Source organism: Lissotriton vulgaris, chromosome 7 (assembly GCF_964263255.1).
Source record: "Lissotriton vulgaris chromosome 7, aLisVul1.2, whole genome shotgun sequence".
NCBI classification, from domain to species: domain Eukaryota; kingdom Metazoa; phylum Chordata; class Amphibia; order Caudata; family Salamandridae; genus Lissotriton; species Lissotriton vulgaris.
The window spans coordinates 411,884,071-411,902,145 of NC_141695.1; the positions used below are offsets into that span (position 1 = coordinate 411,884,071).

General features: G+C 41.7%; 1 protein-coding gene across 1 annotated transcript in view; it reads left to right on the forward strand.

Moving 5' to 3' along the window:
- Positions 1-3,440: 3,440 nt before the first annotated feature.
- LOC147701761 (uncharacterized) overlaps positions 3,441-18,075 on the forward strand; it is a 469,217-nt gene continuing 454,582 nt past the window's right edge. The window contains exons 1-2 of the mRNA XM_086929364.1: positions 3,441-3,594; positions 10,910-11,224. Of these exons, the coding sequence (XP_086785490.1) occupies positions 3,441-3,594; positions 10,910-11,224 (469 nt within the window). The remainder of the gene's footprint in view (positions 3,595-10,909; positions 11,225-18,075) is intronic.

The following is an 18,075-nucleotide window of genomic DNA, read 5'->3' on the forward strand; positions in this document are numbered from 1 at the left end:
TCGGGGGCCTCCGTCAAGCTGTTTAGGAAGGTAACATATCACATTGTTTTCAAATGCAGTCAGGTCCACAAACAACACTCACTTACTTTGAGAATAGTGAAGCTGCAGTAGGTGGAAATAAGCTTCAGACAGTGTTACAAGCGCTGCTCAGAACTCTGAACTATGGCACCCAACATCCAGAACTTATGCCATTTGAGAATGGCAGTGACATTGAAGCAACTCAGGGACCAAAACCATTAACGTACTTTCACGTATGAAAATCTTACTTGGGGAGGGGGCAGGAGCGAAGCGCCCCCTCCCAGTCCGCGCCACCACACCGTATGTTGAAAATCTGAAGCCATCGTTCTACAAAGTCAACCAACCTTGGATTGAAAAATCTAGAAAAATGTACAAACTGAAAACCAGTTTTGGTCTGCATAGCATCAGTAGCAACGCTTGCTATCAGAGTGCATGAGTTTCATGCTCGATCGATTGAGCTAGCCGGATCGGGCAATAAAAAGTATAAAATAGTTATGTAAATAGTTATTTAATAAAATGTTTTACCCTGTTTCTTTGCTGGTGTGTTGTCTATATTTTTAATATTTGCATAGGGTTTGTCGTTATTTTGGGCGGGGTGGGTGACGGAGTCGAGCTGTCTTGCAGCCCTCATGGTGTGGAGCTCAGTTCATCTCACTATTTTCGTATTTCTCATGAAGGGTTGTTCCTAATATTTCTATTTTAGCGAGGTCAAAAAGAGATCCAATTAGTGGCCTACTGATTTTGCTCGATTACTTTTATTTTTTTACACGATTTTTCACTATCTGCAAAGACTAAACAGAGTATTGCGACTTTGTGCTTGTTTGTAAATAGAGAATGATCCAAAGAGAACCAATTCTAAAACAGTAAATGCTTGGATAACAATCAATCAAATGGAGAGACAAGCAGGCACGACGGATTACAACGGGGACAAAGGCCTGCGTTAACTACCTTTCACTATCTGCAAAGAGAGAGTTCTACTAAGAGAAAAGAGGGGAGGGGGGGGGGTGCAGCGTTCAAAGCACATCAGCGTGCATAAATACGAAAATGTTTTTATCTATCACGTATTTGACATTTTAAAGCTTTTCATATTTGCTATTAAAAAACCATTGAAATTCACTGAAAAAACCATAGGTTATAGTCGATATATAGTTAGGAATTTGCATTTACAAAACCCTGAAAATTCAATGAAAAAACCATTGGTTTTAGGCCATATATAGTTAGGGATTTGCATTTACAAAACCTTATTTTACTCGCATAAAACCATTGAAATTCCATATATAGTTAGATGCGCTAACTATATATCGCGCACCCGCAATCCACTGCTGATGATGTCACATATTACATCATTCATGACATGGTCAGTGACATCACTGATGACATCACTGATGACAACTCAAATGACATCACTGATGACATCTCAAATGACATCACTGATGACAACTCAAATGACAACTCAAATGACATCACTGACAACATCACAGATGACATCATTCATGTGTTAATACGATGAACCTCTACAGACTCTGATATATCCTTAGATACACTCAGTGAAAACAGACACTCACAGACTGTCACTCATCCATGGAGTTACTCATACACCTAGACAGTCATGCAAAGAATCAAACACACCTCCAATTCCTCAACTATACAGTTATACACACCTTACTTATTGAAACATATTCTAACACATATTTACTCTCTTATACAATCCTTGATACATGTTCACAATGATCCATACAGCCACTCACACATTCACTGGCTCTTATGCACAGTTATTTATATATGTTAACTCTCACATGTACTGTGTTTTACATATGTACTTACTTTGACATGTAGCACTGAGATATCCATTCACTCACCAATACACTCATGCACACAGTCAACCGCCCATATAGCTGTTTCCACATGCACTCTTGAACTCATACACCTAGTGAATCAACTGCTTACACATCTATGCACAGAGTCACACACCTCCCAGCCACCCACACACATACTCAGTCTCCCATACAAATACTTGAGCAACCAATCAATAACCCATATAGTTATTCATATAGCTACTGATCAACACATGCAGCAGTTTACAGAACAACAGATATAATGATGCACAAATTAATACAGTTTAATCACTAACCCATGCACTCAGTGAGACACATTTAATCACTCCCTCATACAATCAGTCATGCACCTACTAAATCCTTCATCCAGACACTTATACATCCACTCATTCTTCAATATGTAAGACATATTTTAACTTTACAGAAACATACAGTCACTGGATGATGTCATCAGTGATGTCATCAGTGATGTCACTGACCATGTCATGAATGATGTAATATGTGACATCATCAGCAGTGGATAGCGGGTGCGCGATATATAGTTAGCGCATCTAACTATATATGGAATTTCAATGGTTTTATGCGACTAAAATAAGGTTTTGTAAATGCAAATCCCTAACTATATATGGCCTAAAACCAATGGTTTTTTCATTGAATATATATATATATATATATATATATATACCTACTGGCAGTCGATCAGTGATGCCATTTGAGATGTCATCAGTGATGTCATCAGTGATGTAACTGACCATGTCATGAATGATGTAATATCTGACATCATCAGCAGTGGATTGCGGGCGCGCGAGTTATAGTGTGTACAACTAACTATAACAGGGGAATTTCAATGGTTTTGTATGAGTAAAATGTCCAGCTAACTATAACTGGTGTGAAACCTATGTTGATTTCAGTGAATATATATATATAACAGAGGCTACAATCCCTTCGACCGAGAATCCAACAAGGACATCAAACAAAGAAAGGAACAGATGGAGGAAACAAAGGAGGCAGTGCGCAAAACATAACCGCCAGGGGGCAATCAAGGAGAAGGAATTGGCGCAAATAAGTACTGGATGTCATAACACCATTATCAACTTGACGGATATAGAATTGAATAGTGCCGAGAAACAACTGTTGGCATTAGGTCTGAGCTTCTGTCCAGAGAGCAATTTTAGTTTTGTTCAAACCAGGGTTGATGTTTATAAATTCATTTGAAAACTTAAGCTAAAAAAATTATTTTTGATCAAAAATCATGGACAGACCAAGGCTAAGAACACGAATATGTCACATATGGTACAGGAGACATTATCTGCAGGCTCAATCCCTTTGTTAACTACTCTGCATGCACTAAGTGAGGATACAACGGAGCCTATGGGGTCTCAAAGGGTGGCGCAAATGGAAGGAATCAATATATCCTCACCCGGCAATAGCCCCTTTAAAGGAGTCTCAACGTTTGTGCCTATAATGCCTTGGGATGCCCTTGATATTTTTCAGGATAGAGTCACTGAGGAACTCAAATCACTATACAAAAACACTTGTAAATCCACGACGAGAGTCAATGCCAAAAAGAGAGAATAATTCCAATTAATGAAGAAACTTAAGGAAAATGATTTGGTGGTCATTAATAATGCGGACAAGGGTGGCAACATTGTCCTGTGGGATAAGCAACTCTACAGATCAGAAGCTTTAAGACAACTAAGTGATTCTGAATGCTATGAACTTAGTAATGAAACATTTGTCCGTAAAATTAACAACGATTATAAAAATGACCTTTTGAAATGGCAAAGGGAGGGTTTGATTACCAAGGATGAATTTAAATTTCTGTTTAAAGAATATCCAGTTTTACTTTTATTTTATCTTATCCCTAAAGTTCATAAAGGATTAAATCCGTTGCAAGGCAGACCGATTATTTCTGCAATCAATAGCATTTTTGAAAGTACATCAAAATATGTAGATTACTACCTACAGGAGTTTGTTGTCAAGTTACCCACTTTTATACAGGATTCAAGAGATTTTTTAGAAAAACTTAATACTGTGCAATGGACTAACGATATGTTGTTTTTAACCCTCTATATTGTTTCGCTTTACACAAGTATCAAACATGATGATGGTCTTCGAGCAGTGGCAAATTTTCTCAAACAACGGGAAGTTGGAATGTACCAACGTAACAAAATGCTCTTGGAAATGCTTCGGAGGTGTCTATTGAATAACATGTTCTTGTTTGATGGTAAAATATACAAACAGAAAGAAGGTGTGGCAATGGGGACATGCTTCTCCCCCAGCTATGCATGTTTACATGTTGGCTGGTGGGAGGAGCATGTCCTCAGGATTAAGAACAAAGCACTTTATGATTTGCATGTATTGCACATGTGGCGGTATATAGATGATGTGTTCATCGTGTGGTAGGGGAGTAAATAGGAAGCGGGCCAATTTGTGGAGCTTATAAATGTGAATGAGCTCCACCTTACTTTTACTTCCCAAATCGAAGCTAGTTCCACCAATTTCTTGGACATTCAGATTACTGTGCATGAAGGACCGATAGAAACAAGCCTGTATCAGCAACCCACGGCAGGTAATACTCTATTACACGCCACCAGTTTTCTCCTGCATCACACCATAGCTAGTCTCCCTTATGAGGAATTTCTGAGAATACAGAGGGCCTGTAGTTCAGAAAGGGCACTAAAAGAATCGCAGGAAAATGCAAAACTTAGACTCTTGGCCGGGGGTACCAGGCACACAAATTAGATCAAGCAATGAAAAAAGCTAATGAAAAGGAAAGATCGGCATTGCTGAGTGTGGTCCCCAATTTAATGAATCAGACAAGCACACAGCTAAGATTTGATACCTCTGATGTGCAAGATGAGTCCTCCGATTCTCAATGTAGATTTATTTCCACTTTTAGTACGCAGTCTTACACCATAAGGAAGATTATAAACTCACAATGACCTATTGTTTTGACAGATGGAGTTCTTAAGGAAGTTTTACCATCTAAACCTGATTTTACCTACCGGAAAGCACACTCTATGAGGAGTGATTTGGTCAAAAATAGTCCTGAGCTCTGCAATAAAGATAAATGGCTCTCTCCTAAAAAGGGTTTCTTTAAGTGTAGTACCTGCAGGGCGTGCAAATTTGGGGCCAATACTAATACATATAAGAACGTCTTTTCAGATGAGGTGATCATGATAGGTGGACATTTTACATGCAAAACAGATCATGCAGTTCATGTCTTATCATGTGTATGTGGTCTCCAATATGTTGGAAGTACAAAACTTCAGGTACACGCCCGCATATTACAACACTTAAGAGCAATGGTTAATTCTGACCCATCCTATCTTGTTGCTCGACACGTCAAATTAGAACATAACAACAATCTGAATGTTCTAACATATTTTGTTATAGACAGTGTCCCTTGCAGCAAGAGAGGAGGCAACAGGGAAAAAGCTTTGAGATAACTCGAAACGAGGTACATTTTAGAGCCTGACACAAAGAGCCCAAAAGGACTGAATATTTGTGAAGATTTACATCATTATCTCTGAATATCTTTATGAAATTGGTCAAACACTTCCTTTGAATTTCCATGAGAGAGAGCATCAAGTTTGGTAGGTTCAGGTTTATAATCTAGGTTTAATTTAGTTTTAGAAGGCATTTTAAATATCGCTTTATGTATAAAGTGTTTTTTTTGTTATTTATTGTAGGAGTAATTTTTTATATCTCCATCTGGTGTCTGGTGGATGTGTATTTTATCATGGATTTATTGCTTATGAATTTATGGTTTTATACTATTTATTGGTACGTTTTGCACAGATGTAATGATCCTGTAATATTCAACATTAGAGTAATTTACAACGCACTAGCCACTTTAGCCTATGACCTTACCCTGGATTTATTTGCACGTAGCCACTTTCGAAATGGGATCCTGAATTGAAAAGAACTTATAAGGTGGATCCCTTGATGTAATAGATATATATTGTTTGTACTGCTGCCTTCTCTCGGATCCAAACACAGGACCGAAGGGTTCCCGGCTGGGAACTCAGTATTTGTTTTACGATTATTTTTCTCATTTTTTAGCACTTTACACTTAGAGCACTGTTCTGACTGTCAATGACACAGGCAAAGCGCAGGTGATCAGTAAGTCCAAGTCCATGACAACTTGTTTTAGTGGGTTCATTTGCAACAATACCAATGAACATAGCAATGTGATGGGTGCTGGCAGCCGGGGACGGAGTACTTAATATGTATTATGCAGTAATTAAAGAAAAGTATGATTAATTTTCGTTCAGCCCTTGGTTGTAGCTCTTGCCTCTGATTTCTATGATTGTTACAAGTATAAATTGTAGTGTCTGTTAAATGCTAATTGTTCACTGGTTATTGGATTTGTGCATTATATGTTTTATATTGATATTCGAACTGTGACCCTTTTTGAAAATATATTTGTTGTCTTATGTATAATTAATGATGCAGGAGTAATTACGTTCTTTGGATTTGACAATGGAAAACGCTAGTCTGCTTTCTGTAAGTGTAACCTGGGGTTAAAGTCTTTCATCTATGAAAGCCAGGGGTCACATGACAATCTGCTGAACATTTTCATTCGTGGTTAATATTTCAAAATGTGTTTGTTTCTAATCACTGTTATCTGGTGAGCAAGGCGACTGAGTTTGCCGAAACGCGTCTGGATCGGGACACTTTGAATTTACTTTTAAAAATAGAATAAACAGATTTTCTGCAACACGCATGCTGCAGTGAAGTGTCCATTTCTCCTTGAAGGTGCTGTTTCTAACGGCAAGCTTGTCGGAGCGTTGATGTATATATATATATATATATATATATATATATATATAGATATATATATGCACAAAACATTACGAGAACATGGAAAAGAGGAAGACACTTTGGTTTTCAGTTTATGGGAAGGCACGTAGCATCATTTATTTAAGTATTTAAGAACACAGTTCATACAGAACAGTTATAGCAGCAAAGTAGGCATAAAATGCGGTGGCAACCCAAGGTGGCTTTGTGCACTAAGTGTTAGTGAAGCAAGAGTGATGGCGCAGATGGGTGAATACAGCAAAGGACACAAGGTGACAATGTGACAAAAACGCAATATAAACAAAGGCAATGGTTTGTCCTCAATCAATGAGTGATGATTCTCTGTTTTGTGAACCAGGGTTGATGGTGCGCCATAAGTCGCGCTTTAGAAGGGTTGACGGCGTTTCGATCCAATTTATTTAGGATCTTCATCAGGACCGGGTTGCCAGTTTGGTGAGTGCTGCATGGGGAAGGAAAAAGGAAAATGATGGCTGGAAGGAGGACTGAGGACGCAGTGTGGCTGCAGGGGTCGTGGGAGTCAGAGTAGAGGTGGTGTTGCAAGCGCGGGTGTGCCGAGCCAGGTATAAGCTAAAACTCTGGAGAACGAGGGAATAGAACCAAGCTCAAGGATGGCTGGTCATCTCAATGTGTGTGAAGGGCAGGGGAGGATGTGAGAAAGTGGGCTTCAACAGTCTACTGAAGAAGCGCTGGTAGCGTGGTAGCTCTGGGTAGATAAATGTCTGACGAGTGGGATGTCACACCTCCACTATTTCAGGATGGCTAGTGCTTACAACAATCAAGGCAGTTAACCTCAAAGTCTTCACCGCCCTTGATATGTAATTACATTGTCCCTAGCTAGAGGAAAAAGTCCTACCTGACCTGTCCAATCCGACAAGTGGGAAAATTAGGTATTCAGGGAGTCGTACTCGCCCCAAGGCTAACGACACTTGTAGGGTGGGTTATGAGGCCTGTACAGCAAAGGAAGGGTCCTGATGCTTTGAAAGGGCCAAAAATAGAGCATTCTTGGTAGCATATTGATGTACACCCACGTCGGTGGATTACCAGAAGGTACTATTAGCCCATTGACCACTGTCCTTCTTTCCCTTAACCCCCCCTAGACTAGGATGTTAGGGGCTCCTCTGGCATCAGAATTTTAGTAGTACTTTGGAATCCAAGAAGAGGAGCACGAAGAGGATGCCTTCACCGAGGGCAGGACTTTGGACTCTGCCGCAGCGCAAAGAGGGGACACTTAAGCGCCCTGAAGGGACTATACTGGAACTGTAGTGTAGTTCCTATATCCCTTATAGGTTCTGCGCATTGGAATAACATACACGATAGGCTTGGCATAGGACTGATGTCTGTATGCCCCTATTATGTATATTAAACTTAATTACTGTGTACCAGCTAACTCAGAGGCCACTAGAAACTTCTTGAAGACAAGAAGGGAATAGCTTCTGGCAACCACATAACATAAAACCCACATCCCTCAGGATCATGGAAACAATATACTACTTTTCATTCAGTCACTCATCTCAGAGAAGTACATAAAAGAAACAGTCGGTGTGTTTACAATAACATTTATTGCACAGTTGTTCTTCTAGTACTGGTTATATGTGCTGCGACAACTGTTGGACAGTAGCAGAGAATTATGGCCAGCAGTGCAGTTAAATAAAAAGGCTTTGTATAGTTATACCATTTTGCAATAGTAATGAACAAATACATGAAATACAGAATGCATTAAGATAAAGCCTATACTCCTATGATGCCTAACTAGATGTACCTAAGTAGACCTAGCATGTGTGTAGGTCTTTAGAGAGCCAAGAATCCCCCTAGGAGTTAGTCTAACCCCTTTATCTTAGTGGGACTTCATCCTGATCTTGAGCTGGACACCCACAGATGGGTGATGGACCTCTGCCAGCTGGAGATGTGGCATGACGCAGGTTGCAGCGCCTCGGGCAGAGTGTCGGCCTGGAAGTCTCTGTCTCCTCTGGTTTGCTTGGGCAAAGAGAGGTATACTTATACTGGAAAGGTGTCTTGGATTGACGTAATGTTGGTCAGAGGAAGATGTGTTCTTGGTCTGTTTCCAAGAATTTGTTGTGACGTAGGTTAGTCACTGTTGGACATGGAGATTACGTATTTAGGATGGACCGTCTTCTGTGCACAGAGCACACAGTGATCAGATAAGGGGAAAGCCTCTCTGTTGCTCGTTATTGTGAAATGAGGGTTAATGTAGGTCAAAGGGCCTGCTTGTCTCTGTAACACAAAGGATTTGTGCCTCTGAGACAGTACCTATCTTAAGGCCTCAATTTCCTTCATAACAGAACCGTGTGTCGATGTGTGTCTTTGGTGAAAGGTCTTTGCTCCAGCAAGAGGGACTCCAATAGACACCAGAAATCTAAAGCAGACTCCACTGACTGGTGGAACCAGTCCACTGCAACCTGCGTCACAGGAATTGTGACCCGCTGGGCCTGTCGAGAGTAAGCCCAATGAGAAGTGGTGTCCTGTAAGCCTAGCATGGTAGCTAATGAGATGTTAATGTTTTGGCAAAATCTCATCAGCACATCCTCGAAGCCCGTTCAAGCACCTACGTACGCTCATCTAGACTACACAGTTCGAAAGCAGTGGCTCAGCAAGGCTGGGACTCTTAATTGCAGAAATCCCATTAAAAGAAGTCTCGAGCAAAGAAAGGCTTGACTCAAAGAGCGCTAGAGATGGAACAGCAAAAGTAATAGTCGCAGGAAAGGGGAGAGGGAATGGGAAAGAGCTATGGCAGAGATCTTCAAACTGGGGGAGGGGGGACCTAGGGGAGCCTCAAGTGATCTCAGGAGGGGTACGAGGCTTTGGCCAAAAGAATAATTATTCTGATAACTGCTTTGGTTTCAGATAAAATAAGTAAGCCGCTCTGTAAATGCCCATCATTAACATCTTATGTCATTTATGTCCTGGGTGGGGAAATTTGTCAAAAGTGAAGGGACACCAAATCCCCCACCGGAAGTAGAGGAGAGAGGCGTTAGCCTTCCTGGCTTACCGTCTCTCCTTCACTTCTGAAACACAAGGCTGCATCATATTGACAAGAATGTGGTGCATCCTTGCGTTTTCCTTTGCGATGGTGCTAAGTTTAGCAACTTAGAGCCAATGCATGCACCCTTACACCAGAGTGTAAGGGTGTCTGAGTACAGTGGAGGATTGTTATGTGTAGGAAGGTGTCTAGGAAACAATGCTAGAAATGCCATTGACAATGACTTTAACGTGTGCTGTTTCATGCAGCAACCATGAAAGTGACAAAATGGCATTTAAAAAAAAAGTTTGGTTGTGTACAGGAAGGAACAAAACAATCAATGGCAATTTTGCTTTTTCCATGTAGAAAAAGTAAAAACGAAGAGAAATAATGCATTTCTCCTCGTTTCGCCATCTTAAGAGCAGTTTTTACCTGGGCTTAATTTTGGCCCTGCCTCCTGTGTACGCCACCCTTGTACATAGGGGGCAGCGTCTAATTGAATGGGTGTTGCGGTGGAACGCCCTCTGTAACACCCCCTGCCCAACCCTTTCACTATAACCATAGCGTGAAAGGGGGCCTTATGTACAAGGCAGCATTAAGCCACGTTAAGTGGCTTAGCGCTGCCTTGTACATAAGATGCAGACCCTATCTCCACCACAACGTCACTATATGTTATGGTGTGGTGGCGATAGGGGCTTGCACAAATGCTCTATGTTGGGCAATCATGTGTTCGAATCTGTTTTAAAATTTTAATGTAACTTACCTGCAATGTTTAAATAAGTTCAAACCTATTTAAACACTGTCAATTTAATAGAATAATTGTGAAACAGTTTGGGGGGCCGATTTATTTTTGGAGGCAGTGGCAAGGTTTGGGAAAAAAGGGGTGCGCGTCATTAAAAGGTTTGAAAACCACTGAGCTATGGAGAGAGAGGAAGAGGGAGGCAGAGAGAAACAGAAAGAGGATACGAGCCAGAGAAAGCAAGGGTGGAGGGAGAGAGAGGGGGATGGAAGGAGAGAGAGGGGGAAACGAACTCAAGAGGGCTAGAAAGAGAGTGGGTGAGTCAGGAGGCCAGAGGCGAGAGATGTGCCGGCATCGATTGCCTTAATGCCACTTTCATTATTTCCCAATTTTAAGTAGTTAAATTAGAAATGCAGCATATTTGGAAACAGAATATTGGGAACGGGGTTTTATGCACTCAGGTATATCCCAAAGGCCTCTCACCTGTGCCGCTTGTGTTCTTCTTTCCTACAGAGTCCGCCCCTATACGGCTGGTGAATGGAAGTAACTCTTGCATTGGGAGAGTGGAAATATTATACGACGGCCAGTGGGGGACAGTATGCGACGATTCATGGGGAATAGAAGATGCGAACGTGGTGTGCAAGCAGATAGGGTGTGGCCCCGCTACAGCTGCAAAAGAAGGGGCTTACTTTGGCCGGGGATCTGGGGGCATATGGCTCGATGAGGTCGGCTGCACAGGAACGGAAAGTACCCTCACGGCCTGCCAACACCGAGGTTGGGGACAGCACGACTGTTATCATAGTGAAGATGTCGGAGTGGAATGTTCAGGTAATATATTGTTTGTATCATGCATTTCACCTGGCTCATTCTAAAGTAGGTACTAATAGGCAGTGCTTTAAACGGAAACAATAAGTGTACTTCCTCACCAAATTGAACCATAGACGATCTGTAGAGTTTGAGACAAGACAGGGCTAAGAGGCCAGCATTTGTTAATATGACTAAGAATTTCTTTCTGTGCACTTGTACGATGATACAGAGATATCTCAGCCATGTATGTTCCTTTTAAACTTGCACATAAGAAGTAGAAATGTAACATTATTTTTAATACATCATTTGTATGCAGATTGTCGGTGCACATGTATGACCCACAAACAACATATGCATTTTCACATTATGCACTGTAACAGATAGTGTGTGCAATCTGAGAACCAAGCCTGGATATGGATATATCATGACCCAATTCTAATTCACATGCTGGCAAATTTCAGTAGCACCCATGCACCTGACATTTATTTTGTCTTTTATTCACCAGCGGCAGCCCTTTAACCATGTGTACTTCTATAGAATTCCATAGCAATGCTTATTCGCTCGATGTGGTACAAGTTATTTTAGGAGTTACTCAATAATGCAGTGCACTAATGTGAAGTATTCAAAGAACAAAACAAAATTAGTGGAACTTCACACGACAGTTTGGAAATTAGGCATGGATGCTGTATTCTGGCACCTGGATTGTTCCAAGTGACAAGGCTTAAATGCAGAGTGAATTTGAATTCATAGCTCATTCTGTTCATTTTTATTTAAATTTATAGTGACAAGTGACTATTTTAAAATGTTTGCCTTGAATACAGAATACTCATTCTTCATCTTCCCTTCATTTCAACGTTCAACATTTTATGCGGGCCAATAGTATTTCGATGAACTTTGGAGCATAGCTTCTTCTTTGGGAAAATATTTTACTCTGGGAAAGAATGCATTTGTAATTCATTTTAATAACATACTGATAATTTTTCCATCTCATTTCCCATAATTCTTCCACCTGCTTTTTCTTCCTTTATCTCAGTTCCTCTCCTCTTCCTTTCTCTTAGTAAATTATTTCTGTGACTTCCTCTTAACCCTCGTTTCCTATGCATTCACTGCCTGCCAAGTGTTGTTATATATATATATATAAAATATATATATATATATATATATATATATATATATATATATATATATATATATATATATATATATATATATTTTTTATTCCAAAGGTCCAAGCTTTTAGGAGTCACATGACTGCTTCCCACTTCCTCTGCATTCTGAAATTGGGTATGGTAGCCCTACACGTTTCGAGGCCGTCGTGCATCTCATCAGGGGCTGGCTATTGTTTGTCGCTGGTGCACGGAAGTCTCTTATGGGCGTGCCTCGTTAATTGAAGAAAAAAACCTTTAAGGGCCGCGCTGATGCGCTACGATAATGGAAGCACGCTGGGACATGTAGTCTTTTAAGAGTCATTGTATTGCCATTAGTGGGCTCCACGCACCAGCATTAAAACATTTTATCTTTAGAATTACGAAGCAGAGGCAAACCTTGGTAGCTACCATACCCAATTTCAGAATGCAGAGGAAGTGGGAAGCAGTCGTGTGACTCCTAAAAGCTTGGATCTTTGGAATAAAATGTTATGCATGCCTGTCCCGGCGTGCGGAGAGCACCATTGTTAAAGACTAACAAGGCTGAAAGTGGAACGAAGTCCAACACGAACAGCACAGCGGACCAAATACCTACCAAGGTTTGCCTCTGCTTCGTGATTCTAAAGATAAAATGTCGACGGCCTCGAAACGCGTAGGGCTACCATACCCAATTTCAGAATGCAGAGGAAGTGGGAAGCAGTCGTGTGACTCCTAAAAGCTTGGACCTTTGGAATAAAATATATATATATATATATATATATATATATATATATATATATATATATATATATATATATATATATATATATTATATATATATATATATAACAACACTTGGCAGGCAGTGAATGCATAGGAAACGAGGGTTAAGAGGAAGTCACAGAAATAATTTACTAAGAGAAAGGAAGAGGAGAGGAACTGAGATAAAGGAAGAAAAAGCAGGTGGAAGAATTATGGGAAATGAGATGGAAAAATTATCAGTATGTTATTAAAATGAATTACAAATGCATTCTTTCCCAGAGTAAAATATTTATATTATATTATATATACCAAGGTGTATTGAAGAATGAATGGGCGTATCAGTGGTACATGTGTGAGTAACTACATATGTGAAAGGCAGTATATGTGAGTGTTAGAGTATGTGAATGACTATATGTGAGAGTGAGTGATTTTAAGAGTGGCCGCATGGATGAGTGTGTGCATGTATCACTGATTATAAAAGAGAGTAAGAATGTGTTAGTCTCTGAATGAATAAGTGAGGTGGTGTGTGTATAACTGTACAGGTGAGTAAATTATTTGCATGACTCACTGTGTGTTTTAGTAACTATGGATGAGTGGCGGTGTGTGATTGTCTGTATAGGTGTGTGAGTGCATATGATAGTGATGTATTGATGCGTGATTGCATGTATGTATGAGTGACTGTATGGGTGAATGAGTAGATGTGTGTATAGACCTAGGAATCAGTGAGTGTGTATTTAGTAACTGGTAATGGTGTATTTATGGTCATCATCATGGAAAAGAGCATTGGTGGTGCCGATTTTTAAAAAGGGAAATAGAACTGACCCTACATACTACAGGCCGATTTCTCTAATGGTTCCATATGCAAGTTGCTGGGGAGGGTAATTCTTGCACACCTAGAGTCATGGGCCAATACCTCTGGCCTTATAGTGAACACTCAATTTGGCTTCAGGAAGGAAAGGGGTACGACTGAGCAGTGCCTCAACCTGTCTATGATTACGTGCAAGTACATGAAGGCCAGGGATGTTTCAATCCATCTGGCCTTCATGGACTTGTCCAGTGCCTTCGACACAGTTCGTCGGGGAAAGTTGTGGTCACTTATGGACACTATGGGATTTGAAGAATCGCTTGTTACCTTGTTGCGCAGATTACATGCATCCACTACAGTAGCTATCCGGTATGGCCCAGGGGGAGAAAAGACTAAGCCACTTGCCTCAACCGAGGTAGGGCGCCGGGGCTGTATATTGCCTCCCTTCTCATTTTTAATATATACTAATGGTTTAGAACACTTTTTACTACAACAACACTTGGATTTTCCAAGAATATAAGGTAAACAGGTACCTTTTTTGTCCTATGCAGACAATACAGTCCTGATGACCTTAACAGCCAATAGTTTACAAAAATGTTTTAATGCATTCACTGAGTTTATGAGAGGACTGTACCTTAAGGTTAATTTTTGTAAATCTTTTATTATGGTCTGTGGTTCAAACAAAACTAACACACGTAAATATATAGTAAATGATATTGTTATTAACAAAGCGCTAAATTTTACTTACTTGGGGAACCTTTTTAATAACAAACTAAACTGGGACCACTTGATCACGACAAGGCTACAACAAACTAGTAGAATTATAAAGGGGCTTTTCTGATTTGCAGGCCAACTTGGTCATAAGCCGATAGCTGAATTGAAAACATTGTATAAATCCAAATGTCTATCAGTGGCTACCTATGGGGCAGGAGTATGGGGATATCATAAAAGTGCACAGATTCAAATATCAAAGAACACATTTTTAAAAAGACTATCCCCAGTACTTCCCCCACTCTATTCTGTCAGTCTGAGGTGGGTCTGAGGTGGGTTTAGACTATGTGACTGACAGAATTCATATTGCCCCTTCCTTCTATGGGGAAAAATCTGGACCTCAGAGGACCTATTATTTTCAAGAGGTATCCTAATATACTGCATTAACCTTGACAATGCAATGGCGGTCCCTTGGTTACGTTATGTCAAGGAAACTTTTTATATGATAGACCGTTAAAGATTTTTATGATAACGTGGAGTCTATTCAACCTAATATGAACATGGCCATTAAAAATGAGTATCATAATGATTAAGCTTGTCTAACCAGGTCAGTGACACAGTGGATTGTGCACTTTTAAATCAGCAACAATTTTATTTTTCCTTTACCACCCAGGTCCATTCACGTTTTCTAATGACTAGATTTCGTTCAAGCACATTGCACTTTCTTGTGGCTTTTCCAAAGCAGGGGGATTGGTGTGAGAGACATCCACCCTGTCCATGTAACAATGTAGCCCAACAGAGCACAATACGCCTCATACTTTTTTGGACACTCTACAAAGAATCAAGAGCTTGTTTTATTCAGCTTATTTTAAGGGATATCCCAAAGAGGGTTTTAAATATATGAGGTCGCTATCAACTGTCATTATCTGCAGCTCTGTGCTTAGTTTTATCAAAATAGTCTTTCTAATTAGGAAATGTTATGATTTGTAAATTGCTTTTATTTAATTTACTTTACCTGGTTTTAACTTTTGTTCATTGCTATTATAAACTACGTGTAGAAATTTTATTTTAAAATGAATATGATTTTCTGTAAACTTTTGTGAATAAAGTTATTTGTCTTGACTTGTCTATGGTTTATAAAATGGTAGTCTGTATTTTAGAGTGGTTGTATCAAAGGTTAAATTAGTGTGTAAGGAGGTGCATCAGATTATCACGTGGATGATGTCATAAGTGATTTCATCAATGATGTCATTTGAGATGTCATCAGTGATGTCATCAGTGATGTCACTGACCATGTCATGAATGATATATTATGTGAAGTCAACAGCTGTGCATTGTGAGGGCCGCAAGTTATAGTTAGCTCAACTAAACATTAGGGGTGGGTGGAATTTGCATGGGGGCGGACTCAAGATGGCGGGTTGACGCCGCCAGGTGAAACAGGCAGCACGGGGTAGCTCTTCCCGCAAACTTAACCCAAAACCGCAAGAAACCGAATAAAATATCCACGGCTGGCGTCCAAGCAGATAAACAGAAGGAGAATGCTTTCCGGGCCAAGCAACTGATCGGAGTGTCGTGGTTGCCGAGAAAGCGGTGTTGAAGCGGTGTTGAAGCTGCTTACCACTGTGTTCTCTGCGGGAGTTGAACGCTGGAGGCTGGAGGCTGTGTCAAAAGCGGCTGGGCGGACGAGACTTCGGATTAACAGGCTGCACGCAAACCGCAAGAAGCCGAATGAGATATATACTGCTGCCGTCCGAGTAGTCAAACAGAATGAAACAGAGTGAATGATTTCTATGCTTAGCAGCTAATCGGAGTGGCGCGGAGCAGCACGTATGCTGAGAACGCGGAGGCTGTGAATGCTGTGAACGCAGAGGCCGTTTCTCGGGCGGCTGGACCGACAGACTTCAGATTTCGGACGGAGGCGAAGAGATTGATTCTTTCCACTTCTGCAATCTTACAAATCTTACAAAATTAAGCGTTTGTGAACCATATCTGTGAACCATATCTGTGGAGGTGAAGGTTGAATGCTGCAGTTTCTCAATCGCTTGAGCCGCCTGAGCAGGAAGATACTGCCGGCGTGGAAGACAAGAGGAGCTCACACACAGCAAACTCGCTGGTTTAGCTGGGCGGGACTAGGAGCTTTCGTGGTGCAATTGAGCACTGCTACCGCAACAACTACAGCTACAGCTGAAAGGAGAACATCAGACACCTCACGGGTGAGCAATAAAGATACAGATACAGATACAGATACAGATATGGCTCCAAAGTTGAATACCCGATCTGCACGGACCGGAAAAAATGGTGGACAAGAGAATTCAGGTACTGTAAATGCCGCAAACTCTAAGAGTAACTCCAAATTAGGAGAAAGCGTTAATAATGGCAAAGGGAAAGTGGCTGGTGCGCCCTTGCGGAGCTGTGGGCAGGCCCACAACCCGCTTGCTGGGCACTCGCCCCCCGAGGCCTGACGCTGCGACGGGAGGCGCTCGCTGCACACCGCCCGGAGGCCCGTGACCACGACCCTCAGAGACTTGCATAGAACGCACCCCTCATCACAGAGGGAGCTTGAGACCTGCAGAGATAATCCTCCCTCAACAATTGCGCACTGCACACCGCAGCCTCCCCTCCACTTGATAGCAGGGACCGCTTGCACGCCCTGCCTGGCCCATGTCTGGAGGGGTGATGACATGCACTGGATCAGGAACCGTGTCAACGAAGGGGAAGAAAACAAAAGAGGCGCCCAAGATGGACGCGGAGCAAGTGGCGTCGAAACTAGACAGTGTGCTGGCTGCCATGGAGAGTATGGAAGAATCCCTCCAACAGACGCGCACTTCCCTAGAGACCAGGATAGATGGTGTGGCAATAGACCTGACCCACCTTAGAGCCGACCACTAAAAACTCCAAGAGCGCACCACGACGCTGGAGAGCGCGGTGACAGCCATCGAGCCGAAGGTGACCCAGGCATATAAACACATACAAGACCTCCAAAACAGAGTGGAGTTTCTAGAAGACTTCGCTGAGGATGCAGAAGGACGGGCCCGAAGAAATAACATCCGCTTAGTGGGCATTCCGGAGAAATGGGATGGGACGGACCCTGCTCGCCGCGTGGAGGACTGGCTGCGTGACCTGCTGCCAGAAGACGCGCTCTCACCCCATTTTGTGGTGGAACGGGTCCATCTAGTGCCCACGAGACCTCTACCCCCCGTTTCGAACCCCAGGCCATTTCTCCTCCGGGTCCTGAACTGCAGGGACCGAGATGCGATACTACGCGAGTCTAGGAAGCTGAGGGAAGTCAACATAGACAATGCCACAGTGATGTTCTTCCCTGACTACACCGTGCAAGTACAAAGGCAGAGACACTCATTCCTGGCAGTGAAGAGGCGACTGCGCCAAGCGGATCTCAAGTACTCACTGCTCTTCCCGGCCAAACTAAGAGTGGTTGCACAAGATAGGATGCACTTCTTGACCAGCCCTGA